Consider the following 17717-nt stretch of genomic DNA (forward strand, 5'->3'; position numbering starts at 1 on the left):
AAATAAAACCTTTGCGTTAGACCCTTTACATTAAAGAGAAATAAAAGTTTCTTTTTACTATTTTTACCAGTTTACTATTTTTATAGATTTCAGATGCGTTTCATAAACCGGAGCATCTCTGGTTTGGCCTATGAGGTGTGTATATACATTTTTGAAACAATATTCCAGTATTTTTGAAAATAATAATGTATAATAATAATAATAATGTATAGTAATAATAATGTAATTCTTTCTAGGCAATATTTGGTCAACTAAACAATATATTAAAGAGATTCACCATCTGGACTAATTAGATGCATTAGATTAATTAATTAGCTAGACGCAGTTAGTTTTTCCCTAACGTAATTATCTTAGAATAAGGAAAGAAAAATTTTCCTAAAAAGCTTCTTACGACAACTAAAGGGGAATCCACTTCCGACAGCAGAGTGACGTAAACACCGCTTTGTCGTTGTATCCGTTACGTCAGGGAAATGGGCGGGGCCTAATACACCGGATGAACCCAAGTTCAAAGAGTCTAAAGGCTAAAAACTGACATGTTTACATTGACGCTATGATCCCAAAAATGAATCGAATGGGTTGTAAAATTATATTGACATGTCAAGAGGTGCATGTCAACAATGAGAAACAGATAATACAATTTATTAAAATGAAAACCGGTCGTTTTATTTGTATAATTATCAAGATAAAAACAGCCTCGAAAGCGCTTCGGTGCCACAGTTTGTTTCAGAATTACAAGCGAACAAATAAAAAAAAAAGATCATACCAGTCGTGTGAGGGGTCCGTTTACTTATACACAAAAATTGTGCTCTTTCAAAAACCCAAGAACAAAGGAGAACTTCTCCACATGTCCCCCATTCCGGGCCCCTCACCTAGAGCAGTGTCTGATTGGACAGTTCCAATGCATCATGTTACCTATCAAAATGCCTGATAGTTAGCGTCTTGAATGTGGGACGCTGTGATTGGTCCGTTCGTTTTGGCGCTCGTTGATTCTGCAGCGCCCCAAAGTGGGCGGAGTTAGAGAGAGCGGAGAGAAAGCGGGTTTGAATAGTTACAGCAACGGAAATATTGCAATTTGTAAGACAATTTCATTTTTTACCTTCAATTTAATTCTGTCTTTCAGAATTCACTATAACGAGCCTCGGAGTGCGGGGAGACAGGAAAGGGAACCGGGTTTGGGAGGAGATTTGTTGGCTTTGTTTAGCGAGCTTGCCGGTATTGGAGGTGAAGCGCCCCCCCCTCTTTCAGTGTTCATAGCTCAGTTAGCCGAGTTAGCTTAGCTTAGCAACCTGCTAATCTTCACCCGACGGCTTGGTTTACAATCTGAACACTGAATAGCTGAGAGTTTCATGTGGATTGGACTTCTGAAGGTATGACGAACACACGGGAGCGCCGTGTTATTAGAGCTGTAGTCGCTAAATCAGGCTAGCCAGGTAACCTTACAGAAGTACTTAGAGGCTAGTCAGCAATAAAAATTAATCATCTCCATAATAAAAGCTTTTCTTAAATATTATGTTGACTTGATAATAATGTGCGTTTGAAGTGATGATAAAAGTTCCAGCTACACGGGCCCTGAAAAGTCAAGGTTATCAACGTTTGCAGAAACATGTGAGTTCATGTTGTAGTGTGGCGTTAAGGAGGAAGAAACTCACCCAGGAACTACTTAAAGCTGAAATGACTTACTTTCTTTTCTTTCTTTTTTTTTTTTTATTACCTTACTTCTTTCTTTTAAACATTCTTTTCTTATTTGTCTTTGACTTTAATGGCACTATTTAGGAGTCCATCCTAAATCTTTACTCTTTCATTAACGCGCCTTTTGTTCATTTTGAGCTCCCTAAGCATTTCATATGCACTGACATTAATTACATAACATTATCTGGTTTTGCCTGATATTTGTTTTTGCCCTTGACGTTTCCTGGAGTTCAAAGTTACCTGCTTATCTCATAATGTTGAAGGATTTTCCATGGTGATGTTCCCCCAAAGCCTTTGGGTAGGTTTTTGTTTCAGCAAACTGCCATCTGGCTTTTAGTTTGCTTCTAATAACTCTGGGTAATTTTATCTGTCTGAAGGGAGACAACCAAAGTTTGGGGTTAAAAAAACAAACAAACAACGTTTTATATATATATTTTTTTCTTAAAAATGCAAATGTCTGTACAGTTCAGGATGCCGCAGTGCAATTGTACTGATTCTGTATGCACTTTACACCTTCCATAACAGATCTGTGTATTCGTATCGAATCTGCCGGTATGTTTATAATATCTACATGGTTCAAGGCAAAAAAATAAAATAGACATCCCATGGTCTACAATTAATCACCTGACTGGGAAGGTGACTGGGATGTTTACTGGGAAGAAAAACAATAGATATTGAAGAGTCAATCAGTGAACAGGACAGATTTTCAACATCGTGATTATACTGGTGAGATACCAAGTAAGAAATGAGATGTGCTGTTATAGGAAAATAATCAACAAGTTAGAAAATAACTGCAGCTTAATGGTGAGAAACTACAAAATCCAACAACTGCTATCCTTAAGACTGAAACTGGAAAAAAAAAAAGAAATCTATTATTAAGTGATCGCACTGGAGACTCCTTCCTTGAGTGTTAAATAAAGCATCTTAAATTAATATATTATTATCATTATATATTAACATAAGCACATTAATATAAACCTGGATCAGAATGAACATATTAATATGAACCTGTTATTTTCCTTGCAGCCAGCACTACTGTCTGAGCTGCTGAAAATAATCCACCATCAGATTTGAGAATTTAGCAGTGCTTTTGTATAAACAACAATATTGCAAACTTCTAATTATTCCCGGCCCCCTGTTCCATTTGGAAAGAGCTCTTTAGGCAGTGTGTACAAAGACAGATTTTTGTGCTCCCAAAATTTACTGTCATGTTTAGAAGGCAGCATTGGGATGTCTTTGTGAGGCTGCCATTTTGAGCAAATTGGGTGGGGGTTATTAATAAATAAAATAAAATAATGTGTTCTTTTTTTTGATGGAGAACTTCATAAATCTATTCTCTCATTGAAGGTTCTGTTTAAAGTTGCAAAAACCGTGACAGACAGAACAGTTGCTCTGACTTTTTAGTTACTGTCTGCAGAAGTCTCTGTGAAGTGATTAAGCTTGATGAACTCGCCCATACTGTTGTACTTGTGAATGCTTTGGCGTTGCTTCACACTTAGTCAGCGTCTTTCGCGTCTTGCCTCTGCTAAGATGGAGCTCGCCCCGTATGCTTGGTCAGACATGAACAGCTTGCTGTTGCACTGAGATCTTTCCTTTAAACCAGTGCTTGTGTTTCTGCAGGGAAACCATGGGCTTGACTGGGAAGAAATCGGAGAAAGGCCCAGTGTGCTGGAGGAGGAGAGTAAAGTCCGTGTACATGCGCTTACGCCAGCTGAAACGCTTCAGAAGAGCCGATGAGGTTAAGGTAGGACTCCTCTAACCATCACTTAGAAACAGTAATAACTAGTAAGCATGCATAGAAATGCATCTTTCAAAAAGTCTGTCCTCTAGGGATGTTGGAATGCATTTTACTCTTTTTGTAATATTGCTGGAAGGCAGAAATATCCCATGGGGTCTAATCTGGTGACAGCAGGGGTCTGTCACTAGTTTTCTGTGAATTATTTATTTCTTTCCCTTTCATGAGCACAACAGCTGCTAGACATGTGTAACAGTAAAGTTGTTGAATAGCGTTGTAAGTGCTGCAAAAATTATCATTAAAAATGCACGGAAATTCACATCTGGAAACAGTTCAGTTTCTGATTGGTGGTGTAAAATTCAAGCCGGACTCACGAAGGGAAAGAGGACAACCCAGACAAACCCAAAATGTTTCTTATTCATCATGAGCGTAAAGCAATACGAGTCCTTTTATATTCATGGGCTGATGTTCAGGGGGAAAAGAACGTAGGTAATGATGGAACAGTGCTGGCACAGATCACATTTTGTCCTTTTTTTTTTTTATCTTCTACAGAGCATGTTCAACTCCAACCGACAGAAGATTATAGAGCGCACCGACATTCTCAATCAGGAGTGGAAACTGCGGCGGATTCAGCCAGTGCACATCATGACACCTGTGAGCTCATTACGTGGAACAAGAGAGGTTAGCACTCAGCTTCTCTTTCAACAAACGAACGAGACGTAACATTGTGATATAGCGGTGTTTAAAATTCTAAATGACTCCTGTTTTTCAGTGCACAGTAGATAGTGGATTTGCAGAGTTCTCCAGACAAGTCATTCCTCTTAAAACCCTGAATGCTGTAGCGTCCGTGCCTGTGATGTATTCCTGGTCACCACTCCAACAAAATTTTATGGTAAAGTACATAAATGGCAAAGAATCAATTTAGTGTACACCTTCTGTGACCTAATCAGGGTACTTTACTGTAGGTTGAAGATGAGACGGTTTTGCACAATATCCCTTACATGGGAGACGAGATCCTGGACCAGGATGGCACTTTTATTGAGGAGCTTATTAAAAACTACGATGGCAAGGTTCATGGAGATAGAGGTTTGTGTCAAGTAATATTTTTCTTCTTAATCATAGTAGTGGATGGTAAGGACAGTTGGTCTGGTATGATATTTTTTTTGTCTGTACTGTAAATACCATTGTAGAACACGTTTACCCGAGAAAGCAATGCTAATGCAAAATATTATATGTATAATACTATAATGCAAAGTATTAACAAATTATTCAATCAAAGTGTCCCTGTCCATGATAAAACATTTATTGAATATTAATGCAGCAAACACCTCATGCAACCCTGTTCAAGCACCCTGAGATTGATTATTTTCCTATAACAACATGTCCTGAAGTGTTTTATTATTTTTATGCTGCAGACCCCTATATTCATTTTATAGTGACATTTAATGTTGTGGAATTGTCTGTGATTACCTTAAAGTTGAAGATATTGTCAGTATAATAATCAACAAATTCTTAGAGAAATAGTAGTGCCAGTTATTTTTATAGCCCCTAATTGTGCAACATTATTACTGTAACAGGAAACATAAAAAATAATTGTATTCAAGGGTTCATGCTGTAATTACGCTTCCATTTTATTGCCTTATTAAAAACAGGTTATCTGTCTCTTGTTTGGATAGAAACTTAATTCAAATTGGCCTTTAAAACGAACAGGCTTTTATTTCGATTAAGTAATCAATAAAATGATTTGTGTAGTTATTAAAAAGGCACGTAAACATCGCTGATGTAATGCTCAAATTTCAATTGCCAGGATTCCCAAAATATTCATGGTGGTTTTTGTTTCTTTTTCTTTCTTTTTAACAGAATGTGGCTTTATTAATGATGAGATCTTTGTGGAGTTGGTGAATGCCCTCAATCAGTACAGCGACAATGAAGATGATGACGAAGACGACGACCAGCACGATTACAAACTAGACAACTGTGATGCAAAAGACATTGCTGAAGATTCTCGCAAGGACCAGCTTCTTAACTCGGAGAGTAAGCCTTGATTTATTTATTTTCATATGACTTTGTATTAAGAGCATTAGTAGACATTAAATATATTTTTGCGTATCAACGGCACATCATGTGTGTTACATTTGTTTGTGCTATTTCTGCAGGCTAAAGTGAGGTACATATTTTTCAGGCTTGTCCATGATTAAGACCAGGCTTGTGGCAATGGCTTCAGTTCAGGAAATGTAGTGCTGAGTTACAGCAACACAAAACGCTTAACAGGGCAAACACTAAACAAGACTACACCAGCATGTAGTTCTGGTTTTTAGAGCCAGTACAAACAGCGTTACATTTATTTGACATTTATTTTCTATCCCTAAGCAAACAGAATTTTGGTGCATTCTTGTTGTACTCAGAGCTGTTATATGCAAAGCTTATTTCTAGAGAATACGCTGGCACTGAAATTATATCAGAGTTATCTTTGTGCTGTTTTTACGCTCTAAAATGTCATGTGCTCCTAAACTTGTTCATGTTGGTGTCGTTCCTGTCACAGGTCGAAGCAGTGACTTTCCAAAAAAGTTCCCGACCGATAAAATCTTTGATGCCATCTCTTCTATGTTCCCTGATAAAGGATCACCAGAAGAGCTCAAAGAAAAGTAAGTCATCATACAAAAGTACTGACTAGTTTTGTTCATGCAGCATTAATATTCAGCATTAGTTTAGTATAAAGTGGTTCATTATGAACATTTTGCTGTACTCGGGCACCATATTAAAGATGGTCGGTTGCTCTTTTATGTAATAGTGAACTAAGAGAGTAATCAGTTTACCTAGAATCCTACTGTGATTGTATCTGCTTATGTTTTGTGAACCATCGTGAATAAGGTTTCATACAAATTTTAATGTGCGGACAATTCTGATAACTAATAATTTTATCTGGTCAAGTATAGCCAATAGTATTAGTTCAGATTGGCTGTACTGATGTCAATGCTGTAAACTCAGTATCATTAGTAGAAATAAAGAGATGTGTTAAGTATCTACGTATACATGAGTAGACTTTTTTTTGCATAATACACTACCATCCAATCTGTAGAACACAGAATAATTGGCACAAATGTGATTAAATCTGCAGATGATGTGATCGGTGGCTGCGGATGTTTAGTTTGGGATGTTTTAAACCGAGTAAATAATAGTCTCTCAAATTTCAAGTAATATGTCTTAATAGATTTCAACATCTTGGTGGCAGATCCCATGTTTTTTCTCAACATATAAACTCTTACACCTTAGGCAAGCATGAAGAGGTGAAATATTTGGTGGTAAATAAAGCTTTGCCCTTTAAACTGTGTACAGGTATAAGGAGCTGACTGAGCAACAGCTCCCAGGTACCCTTCCTCCTGAGTGCACACCCAACATTGACGGCCCAAACGCCAAATCAGTCCAGAGGGAGCAAAGCCTGCACTCCTTCCATACACTCTTCTGTAGGCGCTGCTTCAAATATGACTGCTTTCTTCATCGTGAGTGTCAGTTCTGTTCCCACACATGGTCTCAATAAAAAAATAAATAAAAAAAAAATGAAGAAAAGGTTTGTAATATGGACGTTTGTGCTTCTCCATACAGCCTTTCATGCAACTCCAAACACGTACAAACGCAAGAACTTGGAGAATATGGTGGACAGCAAGCCATGTGGCATTGATTGCTACATGTACCTGGTTCAGGTAAGGAAAATGAATGGCAATTTAGTTATGTCCATACATGCTCATATGCTGTTGCCTCTTTCTACCTAAAGTATAATATCTACAATTAAAGTAGAAAGCTACATTTGTGTAAATGGTATATTAAGTGTTCTACTATATGTAATAACTGACAAAACAGCAACGTAAGAGTTAGATATGTTAGACCTACAAAGGTCTCAAAATGTTTGTAGACAGGTACTCATTTTTCTGTCCCTTTATCTGAATGGAGAGTAAGCTCTTAAGCTTGTCTCATTCTGCTTTTATTAACATAGTTTTGATGTGTATTAGGCTCATTATTTATCATTTTATACAATAAATCTTATAAAAATAAATAAAAATCTTTTTATTCCTGATCGTTCATTTCAGAGAACAGCTCTTTGTATAGACTGTCATTACATTTAAGTAGACGTTTATTAAAAAAAGGATTATATTAAGGATTATGTGTCAAGTGACCAAACATGCTAATAAGTACTATATAAAAATATAATTAGTTTGATGTTATAACTTGAAATTAAACATTGTGGGTTCTTTAGTTGTTCTGCTAAGAACCAGAATAAAATCTTGGAGAAAAAATTTCAAATTGGGAAAATAACAAACGTAAAAAAAAACTGGGGCCATTCATGTTAACTGTTTCTGTATGTATCCACTTGTTTAAACATTAAAATATTCTCAACACAAACTGAAATGCACATCAGGATGGCATGGTGAAGGAGTATGCAGCTGGTGTGGTGGCTGAGCGAGCAAAAACCCCGTTGAAGCGTACAGCAGCCAGACGCAGAGGCAGAATTGCCAACAGCAGCAGGCCAAGCACACCAACCGTGAACACGGAGACTAAAGACACGGACAGCGACCGAGAGGGAGGGACAGACACCAACGACAGCAATGATAAAGATGACGAGGACAAGAAGGAAGAGACCACTAGCTCTTCAGGTGTGAGGGAATAATCTAAGTAAACTCCCATTCTAATACGTCAGACTACAATTAGTATGAAGGAAGTTTAATAAGCAAGAGGACCTGATATCATAGCATACACATTAGTAAAGCTATTTGGGATTATTTCTTTAACTCTTACTGGAATTACTTTAAAACCTTAGAACCCTAAAGCTTTTAAATGTTTTTGAAAAATTGTAGTCATACCCCGCTCTACGTCGTTAATTGGTTCCAAGAGACGGGACGTAAGTCGATTTTCGCCGTAAGTTGGAAATGCCCCTATAAAGTTCTGTATATGTTCCCTATAATGACACTATGACTTTCTAATATTTTTTGTGGGGTGTCAGTGCTATTTTTATATTGAATATATGTATTTTCCTATTTTATAAAAAGAATTTTGTTCACTTTGGTTTTATTAGCCATTTTTCATTGTTACCATGCAACGGAGGGACTGACGTAAGGTTGTGTAAAGGGCCATAAATCGGATTTAATTTTTCAATGTAATATTTAAGGACGAGCGATGTAAAGTCGGAATCGACGTAAAACAGGGCACTACTGTATTTTGCGCTTTTCAGTAGGCTTGATGCTTTGAATGACATGAAAATATTCTGTTGCGTTAAAGAGGCAGACACCCAATGACTGTTAAGCATCAGGTGTAGCAGCTGACATGTTTCTCTAAGCCTGGTCTGTCTATGCACCTTCTGTAAGTTTTTATATTGGTTTGTGTGTAGAGGCGAATTCCCGCTGCCAGACTCCAGTGAAACTGAAGATTCCTGATCCTCCCGAGAACGTAGACTGGAGCGGAGCAGAGGCCTCCCTTTTCCGTGTACTCATTGGCACTTACTATGACAACTTCTGTGCCATTGCTCGCCTCATTGGCTCCAAGACCTGCAGACAGGTGTGTAGGACAGTACAGTGAATCCAGATGTGGCTTATTTTGAAGAATCATCTGCTATCCGTATTTTGTAATTTCTTTTTTTTGTTTCAATTTATTTGCTAGGTGTATGAATTCAGGGTAAAGGAATCCAGCATCATTGCACGTGCACCTGCTGAAGATGAAGACACACCTCCAAGAAAGAAGAAGAGGAAACACAGGCATGTTCAAATGAAGATGCTTGCATTTGCCTCCTTTTGTTCATTTTGATTCACCTGTGTTGTTTCCACTGAAAGTAAAAGTTTTTGTATCTGTCATAGGTTGTGGGCCACACACTGTCGAAAAATTCAACTAAAGAAAGGTTTGTATTTTTTATTCATTCGCATGGAACTACTTTGTGGTTTGGAGTTAATAGTTTTCAGTTTGCCAAAGTATAGCAGAAGACATGGTTTTTCAGAAAAGCACTGTTTGTTGTATTATAGTGGTGTCTCTCTTCCCTTCCAATATTATGTGAAGCTTTTGTTCATTATATTAGTCACATAATCGACCTTTTTTTATTAAGACAGATTCCTCATTCACACAACCTTACGTTAATACATGATTTAATGAATCAGTGCAGCTGGCTTGTAAATAAGTATAGTGCAGTGCAACATCAAGACGAGTGTACCATAAACAGAAATGATGGGTTGTTATGTTGGATAAGGTTTAAATCTTGTTTCCTCTCACAGATGGTTCCTCCAATCACGTCTACAACTACCAGCCATGTGACCACCCGAGGCAACCATGTGACAGCTCCTGCCCATGCGTCACTGCTCAAAACTTCTGTGAGAAGTTCTGCCAGTGCAGCTCAGAGTGTGAGTATAAACATGCACACGCTTTATCAAGACCTATATAACCAAATCTTCTGGGGTCTGTTTACAATTTTACATTTAAAAGTTGTCAACATTTAAACAGCTTATAAAACTGACACACATGCCTTCCATTATTTATTTGGGTAAATTGCTTTAAAGCAGATTTGTGGGAAATTGTTAATTTTACATCCTTTTAAAAACAGGCCACCCTGTTTGCAACATCTTGTAGCATATTCTAACGGGTTGCACTGCTAAATGTTTTTGTTACAATTAGCTATACTAAAAATACTCCGTTAATGGGCTGTTTAAGCTTTTACAACACTTCATGCTTCGAGATTCTATTCTGCTGCAGATAGTTGTTTTCATCAGCCATGATGTGTGTGCAGGCCAGAACCGTTTCCCGGGCTGCCGCTGCAAGGCTCAGTGCAACACAAAGCAGTGTCCATGTTACCTGGCTGTGCGTGAGTGCGACCCCGACCTCTGTCTCACCTGCGGAGCTGCTGATCACTGGGACAGCAAAAACGTCTCGTGCAAAAACTGCAGCATTCAGAGAGGTGCCAAGAAGGTGCAAAAAAATTTTTTAAATATATTTGTACTCGAGTTTAACGACCACAATTCCTCAAAATGCAAAAGACTTCATATCACATCTGTTTATGATGATTCTGAATGATTGAAAACCATGGTATAAGCAAGGATATCAAGATTATGTGATTATCTTCACACAGTCACATTATTTATTGTGATTCATTCCTGTTTCTGTTCAGCATTTACTGTTGGCACCGTCTGACGTGGCAGGATGGGGCATTTTTATCAAAGAGCCAGTCCAGAAGAATGAGTTCATTTCAGAGTACTGTGGAGAGGTGAGAGCTTTTAAAAGCAAAAAAGGTTTTATGTTGTAACCTTAACAGTGATGAGCACATCATGTAGAGTTGGAACAGAAGACGGGTTTATGGTTCTAATGCTGTTGAGCTGTGTGTGTGTGTGTGTGTGTGCGCGCGCGCATGTGCACAGATCAATGACTGCATACTGTATACAGCTGAATGATTTTCTGGGGTGGTTGATGTTGCTTATTGTGTGAACAAAATGATTACATGAACTTGACAGTTTGACCTTGACTAACACTCAAATAGCTTGTTGAGGTTAGCCAAACTCTCCTGTATTTTTTGTTTATTTTTTTTATTTTTTTTATGAAACTAAACCAACAACGAAAAGTTGGAGAGCTCACTTCTCCTTTCAGATGAGTAAATTATTGCAAATATCAGAGCCAGGTGAAAATAAGGTAGGGTAAATTTTGACTGCAGTTCACCAGAATATTATCAGTTTATACCTTGCTTTAGCTACTTTACCAGCTTCATTTATGTAATAATTAATTATTAACAGTACTTGCCACTTTGAAATATTTTAGCTCTCAAACCAACATGTCCGTGACCTACATCGGTGCACTAGAATGGACCTACTGTTTGACTGGCCATGCCTATTGTTGTACTCTGCCTTCAAGGTCTTTTATTCTGTAGCCTCTTCCTCCAATTCTGACCAACTTCTCAAAATCTGTCAACATGGTGACTTTCATTTTCATCACGTTGTGCCATGTTGTCCAGTCTTGTATACAGTCATTGGTGGGGATTAGGTCCTTAGGGTATAACAATGGCAAGCTAAAACACACAACCAGCCACTCTTGGGTCAAATGCTGGAAAACACTGAGAACATGGAGAAACCGTTGGTGCTTATTTAAAAACAAATTTCTGCTATGGATATAAATAACTTTTAAAATACATTGCACATAATGGCACATTTTTAATGAGAACCTTTTATTCCTACTTGAGAATTGTAATGACAAATGCCTTTGCATTCAGCACTCTTCTCCTCCAATATCATTTTACAACAATTGTTACTGTGGCCAAATCTTAAATGTAGGGTGTATTTATAAAAGATTCATCATAGATCTATAAAGCATCTGAAATAGTTTTGGGGCAAAACCAAAATTTATGCACTTCATGGAAAAAATAATTTCTCAATAATTAGCATGAACAATTATGTTGGTTGTTTTTTATTGTGCACAATGATAACGTTAAATAGTTTGAGTAGAAATAATAGCATACTTGGTATCACTTCTTGAACTTATTTCAAGACCAGTTTCTCTTGTGTAGCCCCAGTGGTAACATCTATAAAACAGATCGGTAAACCCTTTGGTTCAGTGTTCGCATTGTTACACCATGAAATGAAATGGAGGAAAATACAAACAATCTTTTCAAACTCCAATCCCACAACTCGGTGTGATTTCTGTAATGTTGCGGTGTTTGAGCAGTTCCTGACAACAGTCTAAATAAACTCCATATACACGTATTAGGAGTTTTTTTGTTCACTATTTCTTCTTATTTCTGTTTCCTGTAGATCATCTCCCAGGATGAGGCTGACCGCAGAGGAAAGGTCTATGACAAATACATGTGTAGTTTCTTGTTCAACCTCAACAATGGTAGGTCGATTCCTCCGATCTCATGTTGCAAATTTATGCTCTTATACATTGTCTGTATAACTTTTTTGTTTTTGTCCTGCAGATTTTGTTGTTGATGCGACGAGGAAAGGCAACAAGATCAGGTTTGCCAATCACTCCGTCAACCCCAACTGCTATGCAAAAGGTGAGACATTCGAATGTACAGTGTTCCTCTAACTCCAAATATCCAAAATCTCAAGTGTGTTTCTTTAGTCTTGCTGGAGCTCTAAAGTTAATGTAGCAGGGGTAGAGTGTTATTGATTAAACTGGTTTCAGTTTGACTATGGAACCGTCTTTGAGCCTCATATTTTAAAGGCTAGTGTGTGCTGATGTTGACGTGCAGTCTGCACAATGATATCTGCTTGCAAAATTAATGAAATAACCTTAAGACATCAAGCATGTGATCTTGCCTCATTGTTTTTTTCCCCTCTCCTGTTTAGTTATGATGGTTAACGGGGATCACCGAATAGGCATTTTTGCCAAGAGAGCCATACAAACCGGGGAGGAGCTTTTCTTCGACTATAGGTCAGTGATGGCTTCAACTTTTTTCTTTACACTGCATCTTAGACATGCAGATGTGTTTAATCATTAGAAAGCAGTGCATGTTTCAAACGAGGGTTTCTCCGGCCGATAATATGACGGAACGTCTCACCACACTACATAAGCAAAACGTTTTTGTGCAGAAAAAAACAAAACAAAACGCAGCATATATCTGTACATTATTATTCATTATCTGTGCGTGTGTTTGTATTTCCTTCCTCCTTTTTAGATATAGTCAAGCAGACGCTCTCAAGTACGTGGGCATCGAACGTGAAATGGAAATTTCATGAATCCGTCTACCTCTGGAACAAATGCCTTACACTCTTCAGGAATTTTCTCTCCACATGCCGTTTCAATACGTTTCAAAACTGGCTTTTATAGGACAAGGTGATCTGCCAACTTGGATATTTCTAGTAGTTTTTTACACTTCGGTCTTTCTGTCATTGTTTTTCTTGACCAACAGGCTTACTCTGGGAATTCACGTTTTGACAGTAACTTGAATATTCACTTGTTTACAGCTTCCAGTTTAGTAGAGATCAGTCACTGTCTAATGGGCTGTTTGTTTTCCAGTAAACCGAACTTTTTATTATAGTTTTTTCTACTTTTTTTTTTTTTTTATTATTATTTTATTATTATTTTTATTTTTATTGCAACCAGTCAATGTCTTTCAACCTTTGGACCAAACTGTCAGTAAACTACAGGTTCAGCACCAGTTTATTAGGTACTAAATCTGTATATGGGCTGATTTATACTGGGTTTGCGAAACTGCAGACATTCTGTGCAGATAATTACAATTATTAATAATAGTTGTTCGGTCCTGGGGTCAGTGGTTCATGTCCAAAAAAACAAACAAACAAAAGAATTGTTGGATTTTACGGTAGAACAGAAGCAGCAAAGTACTGGACTGGATGAAGTGCTTTTGCTGTTAATACTGTACTTTTCAGATTTGTGACAATATTATGCTTCCATTTTTTTTTAAATCTAAACCCACATTGTTCTTATTTCACTGTTCCTCTCATTTTGTAATTTGTAGATAATCATTATATAAAATAGTGTACCCAACAGTTAGGGATATACTGTTGTAGGAAATAATGAACATTGGAGTGGTGTAATGCTGCCTGGATTTACTGTTACTACCCTGAAGTTGATTATTTTCCAATGACCGCATGTCCCAAAGCGTTTTATTCCTCTTATACCACTGCAGTTTGCTAATGATGACCATTTGAAATTTATCTGCAACATGTTCCTGTTATCATTTATGTTGCAGCAGCTATAAACAGTCTATAGACACCAGCCTGTTTAGGTAATAAAACGAACACTGCTAGAAACCGAAAGTGTAAAGGGGAACAAAGAAACAACTTGATTCTCACTTCAACTTCCATAAATGTTACATTAATGTCTCCTTACATGAAACATCATGATATTAAACATTTCATATTTTTAAGATTATTTTAAAGTGTGTTATAAAGTAATATTAAACATACTGCTCTCAGAGCTGCTATTAGTTTTTAATTAATCCACTTCTGCCCAATCAGATTTGAGAATTTTCCAGTACTGTGTTGCAAGCCTGTTTTACGTCATACATTATCTGTGAACCGATCCTCAAACCTGCTCAGCTTCTCTTCTGGTTTGGGTCTTGTCTCAGTGCTCCCGGATACACTTCTTTGCTCAACCAACCAGAGTTCACCTGACTCCCAGCGCCGCCGCCTTTTCAAATTACCCATAAATCTTTTCACATACATGCTTACATGCATCTTGATGGGTCAGTATAAATCAGCCCTGCCTAATAAACCGGACTCTCACTATGCTACACAGGTCTTCATCAAGTTGAGGTGTTTTTGATCCATTTGAAAAACCAAAGTCACTTTCTCTGCTTGTCTGTCATCACAAGCATCTATAGAGTTATCATGTACTTTCTGGAGTGCCAAGTGCATCCAGTTTCTGTAAAATATATATATATATTAAAAAAAAAAGTAAGTATTAAAAAAAAAAAAAAAGGACAAAAAACATGGATAGATAAAGTAATCTAACTTGCGGTGCCTTGAAATTACACTGAACTGTTTAGGTGTCCTAAAATGTTGGTGATTTGTGTATTGAGTTTGTTGTATGCATGAACAAAGATTTCAAATGGAGTAGAAATCAGGATCAGGGAACTTTTTCAATGTTTGTTTTTGTTATTTTCGAAAATCTCCACAACTTTTATGAGCAGCTTTTTTGCCAGACCATCACTGTAGGAAGGAAATGGACAGTTTGGACAGTCTGTAAGGTCTTCCTGTTGTTAATTATTGGGTCATCCACTATGTTCTGGCACTGTGTTTTGTTTTGTTTTTTTTGTTTTTTTATTTTCTTATTTAAGAAAAAAAAAAAAATCACATAAGAGCACAAATCAGTCAATAACATGCTCATTTATTCTAAAAAAAAAAACAGTGTATTGTTTTCTGGATGGTTGGCTGCTATGGTTGAGCATGGATTCATGATTTATTATACTGTTGATCATCGATTAGATCTAACTGACCACCTTTTTTTTTTGGATGGTTAAATGTTAGGGAAGTGCAAGAGACTCGTCCTTGCCCTGATGCAGCGGATGCTAGTCGTTTATATCATTTGTTTTTGTTCTGTTTTGAGACATCACAGAGAGTAAAATGTGTTATCTGCTTAGATTATATATATATATATATATGTGTATATTTTTATAACTGGGATTTTAAAGTAAAAGATTAAGAATAGAGTAACGAGCCATGAAGTCACTTAACTGATGGAATGGCGCTTTTACTTTCAGTGATTAAAAACTTCATCTACTGCGTGCACTGAGATGTAATGAATATTTACTAGAATACAGGTTGTGATACATAGCCAGAATTTTTTTTTTGTGTGTGTGTTGGAAATGACAACCTACCAATATGAAAGTTCTTATATTTATTATTAAGCTTTTATTAGCCTTTTGACTGGATTTGAATAGGTTTAATCTTAACCTCACACTCAAAAACAAATCTATGAATATCATTTCAGATCTAATGTGTTGGTCAGTGAGAATAAAAAGCTCTACACCTGGGATAAATCAGCAGAATATTATTGTCCACATTGTAATAATGTCCCTGCATTCAAGATGACTGGGTTATGTCAGTGATGGTAATCAATAATGCAACAGTATAATAAATGATTCTTATGCAACCCTTAATGTTTAATGTTACTGGGATGCTTTTATTTTGGAGATTAAAAGATAAATGGTGCTAATCCAACGGTGTGAAATCAACAGTGTATTAAGGTGAACATGGTTCTGTATAAATAAGTTAAAACACGGTACATAACGCACCAGAGGTGCAGCTATCTCCTTGCTAAGATGTGTCCAGACATGTTGGATGACCCATGAAAATCAGTCCCGCTGAGTATGGCTATGAGAAGTTGTGCTAAAACCACAGCAATAAGATCAGCCTCTAATACCCTACACCTACACGTGAAGATATTTAACTGTCGCTGTTTCTAGACTCTGTAAGCAGGTTTGGCTTTTCTGTAATTTATTAAGAAGAAAAAAATCTTTGCTGTGATTTGCCAAGTAAAATTCAAATGGTTTTCTCAGCGTGAGTTTGATAGCCTCCTCACCAGCATGTTTCTCTCGAGACATTCAGTCGTCTTTCAGTCGGTTTTTCTTTTTGGTTTTTTTTTTTCCCTGAGGGTTTGTGACCACTCTGTTTCTCTCTGCCTCTGATTGTACAAGGTGCTGATTTTTAATGTTTACAGATAATATTGTTAAAAGTAATAAACAAAACTAAAATAAGCTCAAGTCTCCTGCTATATCCATTACAGACTATTATTAACACACATTTCTGAACTGGATGATAAAACACACCCATGGTATATTTTTAGTGCTCTAATATTAAGACGTCTGCACTGAATGGATTATATCTTCAACAGGAGATGTTCAGTGGACAGAATGTATTTGACATCATAATAGCAATAATTTGATATTTGACCTTGATCTGACCTTTGACAATGTTCAGAACAATGGTTTAAATTTAACAATTTAAATGGGTGTTCCATATAAATCCTACCAACACACAAGTGACTTGAGGGGTGAGCATGTTTGCCTCACATCTCTGGGTTACAGGGTTTGATTCCCAAATCTTGCATGGAGTTTGCATGTTCTACTCCAGGTACTCTGGTTTCCTCCCCCAGACATGCACTGTAGCTTGATTGGCATCTCTAAATTGTTTATACTGTGTGACTGTGCAACCCACCCAGGATGCCCTCTTAGTCCCCCGAGATAAGTGTTAGTAAGTTCCCCGTGAGGATAAGCAGTTCAGAAACTGGAGAGATAGATGGATGAAAATTGCTCTACAGTTCACCTGATAGACTGCAGATAGATTAGATTAGATTAGATTATTATAGTTTTTATACATTATACATTATAGTTTTTCTTCATCTGGTAACCATGTAGGACGCACCATGGCCTCCTATCTGCCTACTTGGACATTAACGCAAAAACGTCCTTTGTTGTGTTCATTAACGCACACGAGTCAGACAGCCATACAGCACCTGTGCCTTTATCTTACCTTCCTACCTCAAAGTGCGAGTTTTTGCACTGGTCGCTAATGTACAATTAATATACAGTTAATGGTTCCATCTGCACTGACTGGAGCATTGGTAATTTAATTGTGTGCACTGGTTCACTTTTTTATACAACAAAATACTGCACAATTACACAGTGTATATATTTATCTATACTTTCTACACAGTTAACCTTGCTTAAAATTCTTAGATTTCTATGTTTAGATTTTTCTTATTGTTGTGCATCAATACACCAAGGACAATTCCGGAATTGTAAAACCCACAGTGCCGGCAATAAAGCTGATTCTGATTCTTCAAAAGCAAGTTGAAATACTGGTGGAAA

At 37.1% G+C, this 17717-nt stretch overlaps 1 protein-coding gene across 6 annotated transcripts; it reads left to right on the plus strand.

Annotated features, from left to right (window-relative positions):
- Positions 1-980: 980 nt before the first annotated feature.
- Positions 981-16604, plus strand: ezh2 (enhancer of zeste 2 polycomb repressive complex 2 subunit). Of its 6 annotated transcripts, none has more exons than XM_058376477.1 (21): positions 1006-1367; positions 1541-1605; positions 3310-3433; positions 3977-4105; positions 4197-4316; positions 4390-4510; positions 5285-5458; positions 5967-6069; positions 6761-6930; positions 7028-7125; positions 7839-8073; positions 8805-8971; positions 9074-9168; positions 9268-9308; positions 9676-9801; positions 10185-10363; positions 10563-10658; positions 12190-12271; positions 12354-12434; positions 12730-12814; positions 13059-16604. In XM_058376477.1, coding segments are annotated over exons 2-21 (2289 nt in total). In that variant the 5' UTR covers positions 1006-1367; positions 1541-1603; the 3' UTR covers positions 13120-16604. The 6 variants fall into 6 exon arrangements, with proteins under 6 accessions (XP_058232464.1, XP_058232460.1, XP_058232465.1 ...); XM_058376479.1 differs by having other exon boundaries at positions 1007-1367; positions 6761-6924; XM_058376481.1 differs by lacking the exon at positions 1541-1605 and having other exon boundaries at positions 981-1074.
- Positions 16605-17717: the final 1113 nt, after the last annotated feature.

This window comes from Hemibagrus wyckioides, linkage group LG23 (assembly GCF_019097595.1).
Source record: "Hemibagrus wyckioides isolate EC202008001 linkage group LG23, SWU_Hwy_1.0, whole genome shotgun sequence".
NCBI classification, from domain to species: domain Eukaryota; kingdom Metazoa; phylum Chordata; class Actinopteri; order Siluriformes; family Bagridae; genus Hemibagrus; species Hemibagrus wyckioides.

Excerpts from the sequence above, each read along its gene's own strand:
- ezh2 (XM_058376477.1), top strand. Across the intron at positions 9,802-10,184 it reads CTGCCAGTGCAGCTCAGAGT|GCCAGAACCGTTTCCCGGGC; the intron begins GTGAGTATAAAC and ends ATGTGTGTGCAG. Across the intron at positions 10,364-10,562 it reads TTCAGAGAGGTGCCAAGAAG|CATTTACTGTTGGCACCGTC; the intron begins GTGCAAAAAAAT and ends GTTTCTGTTCAG.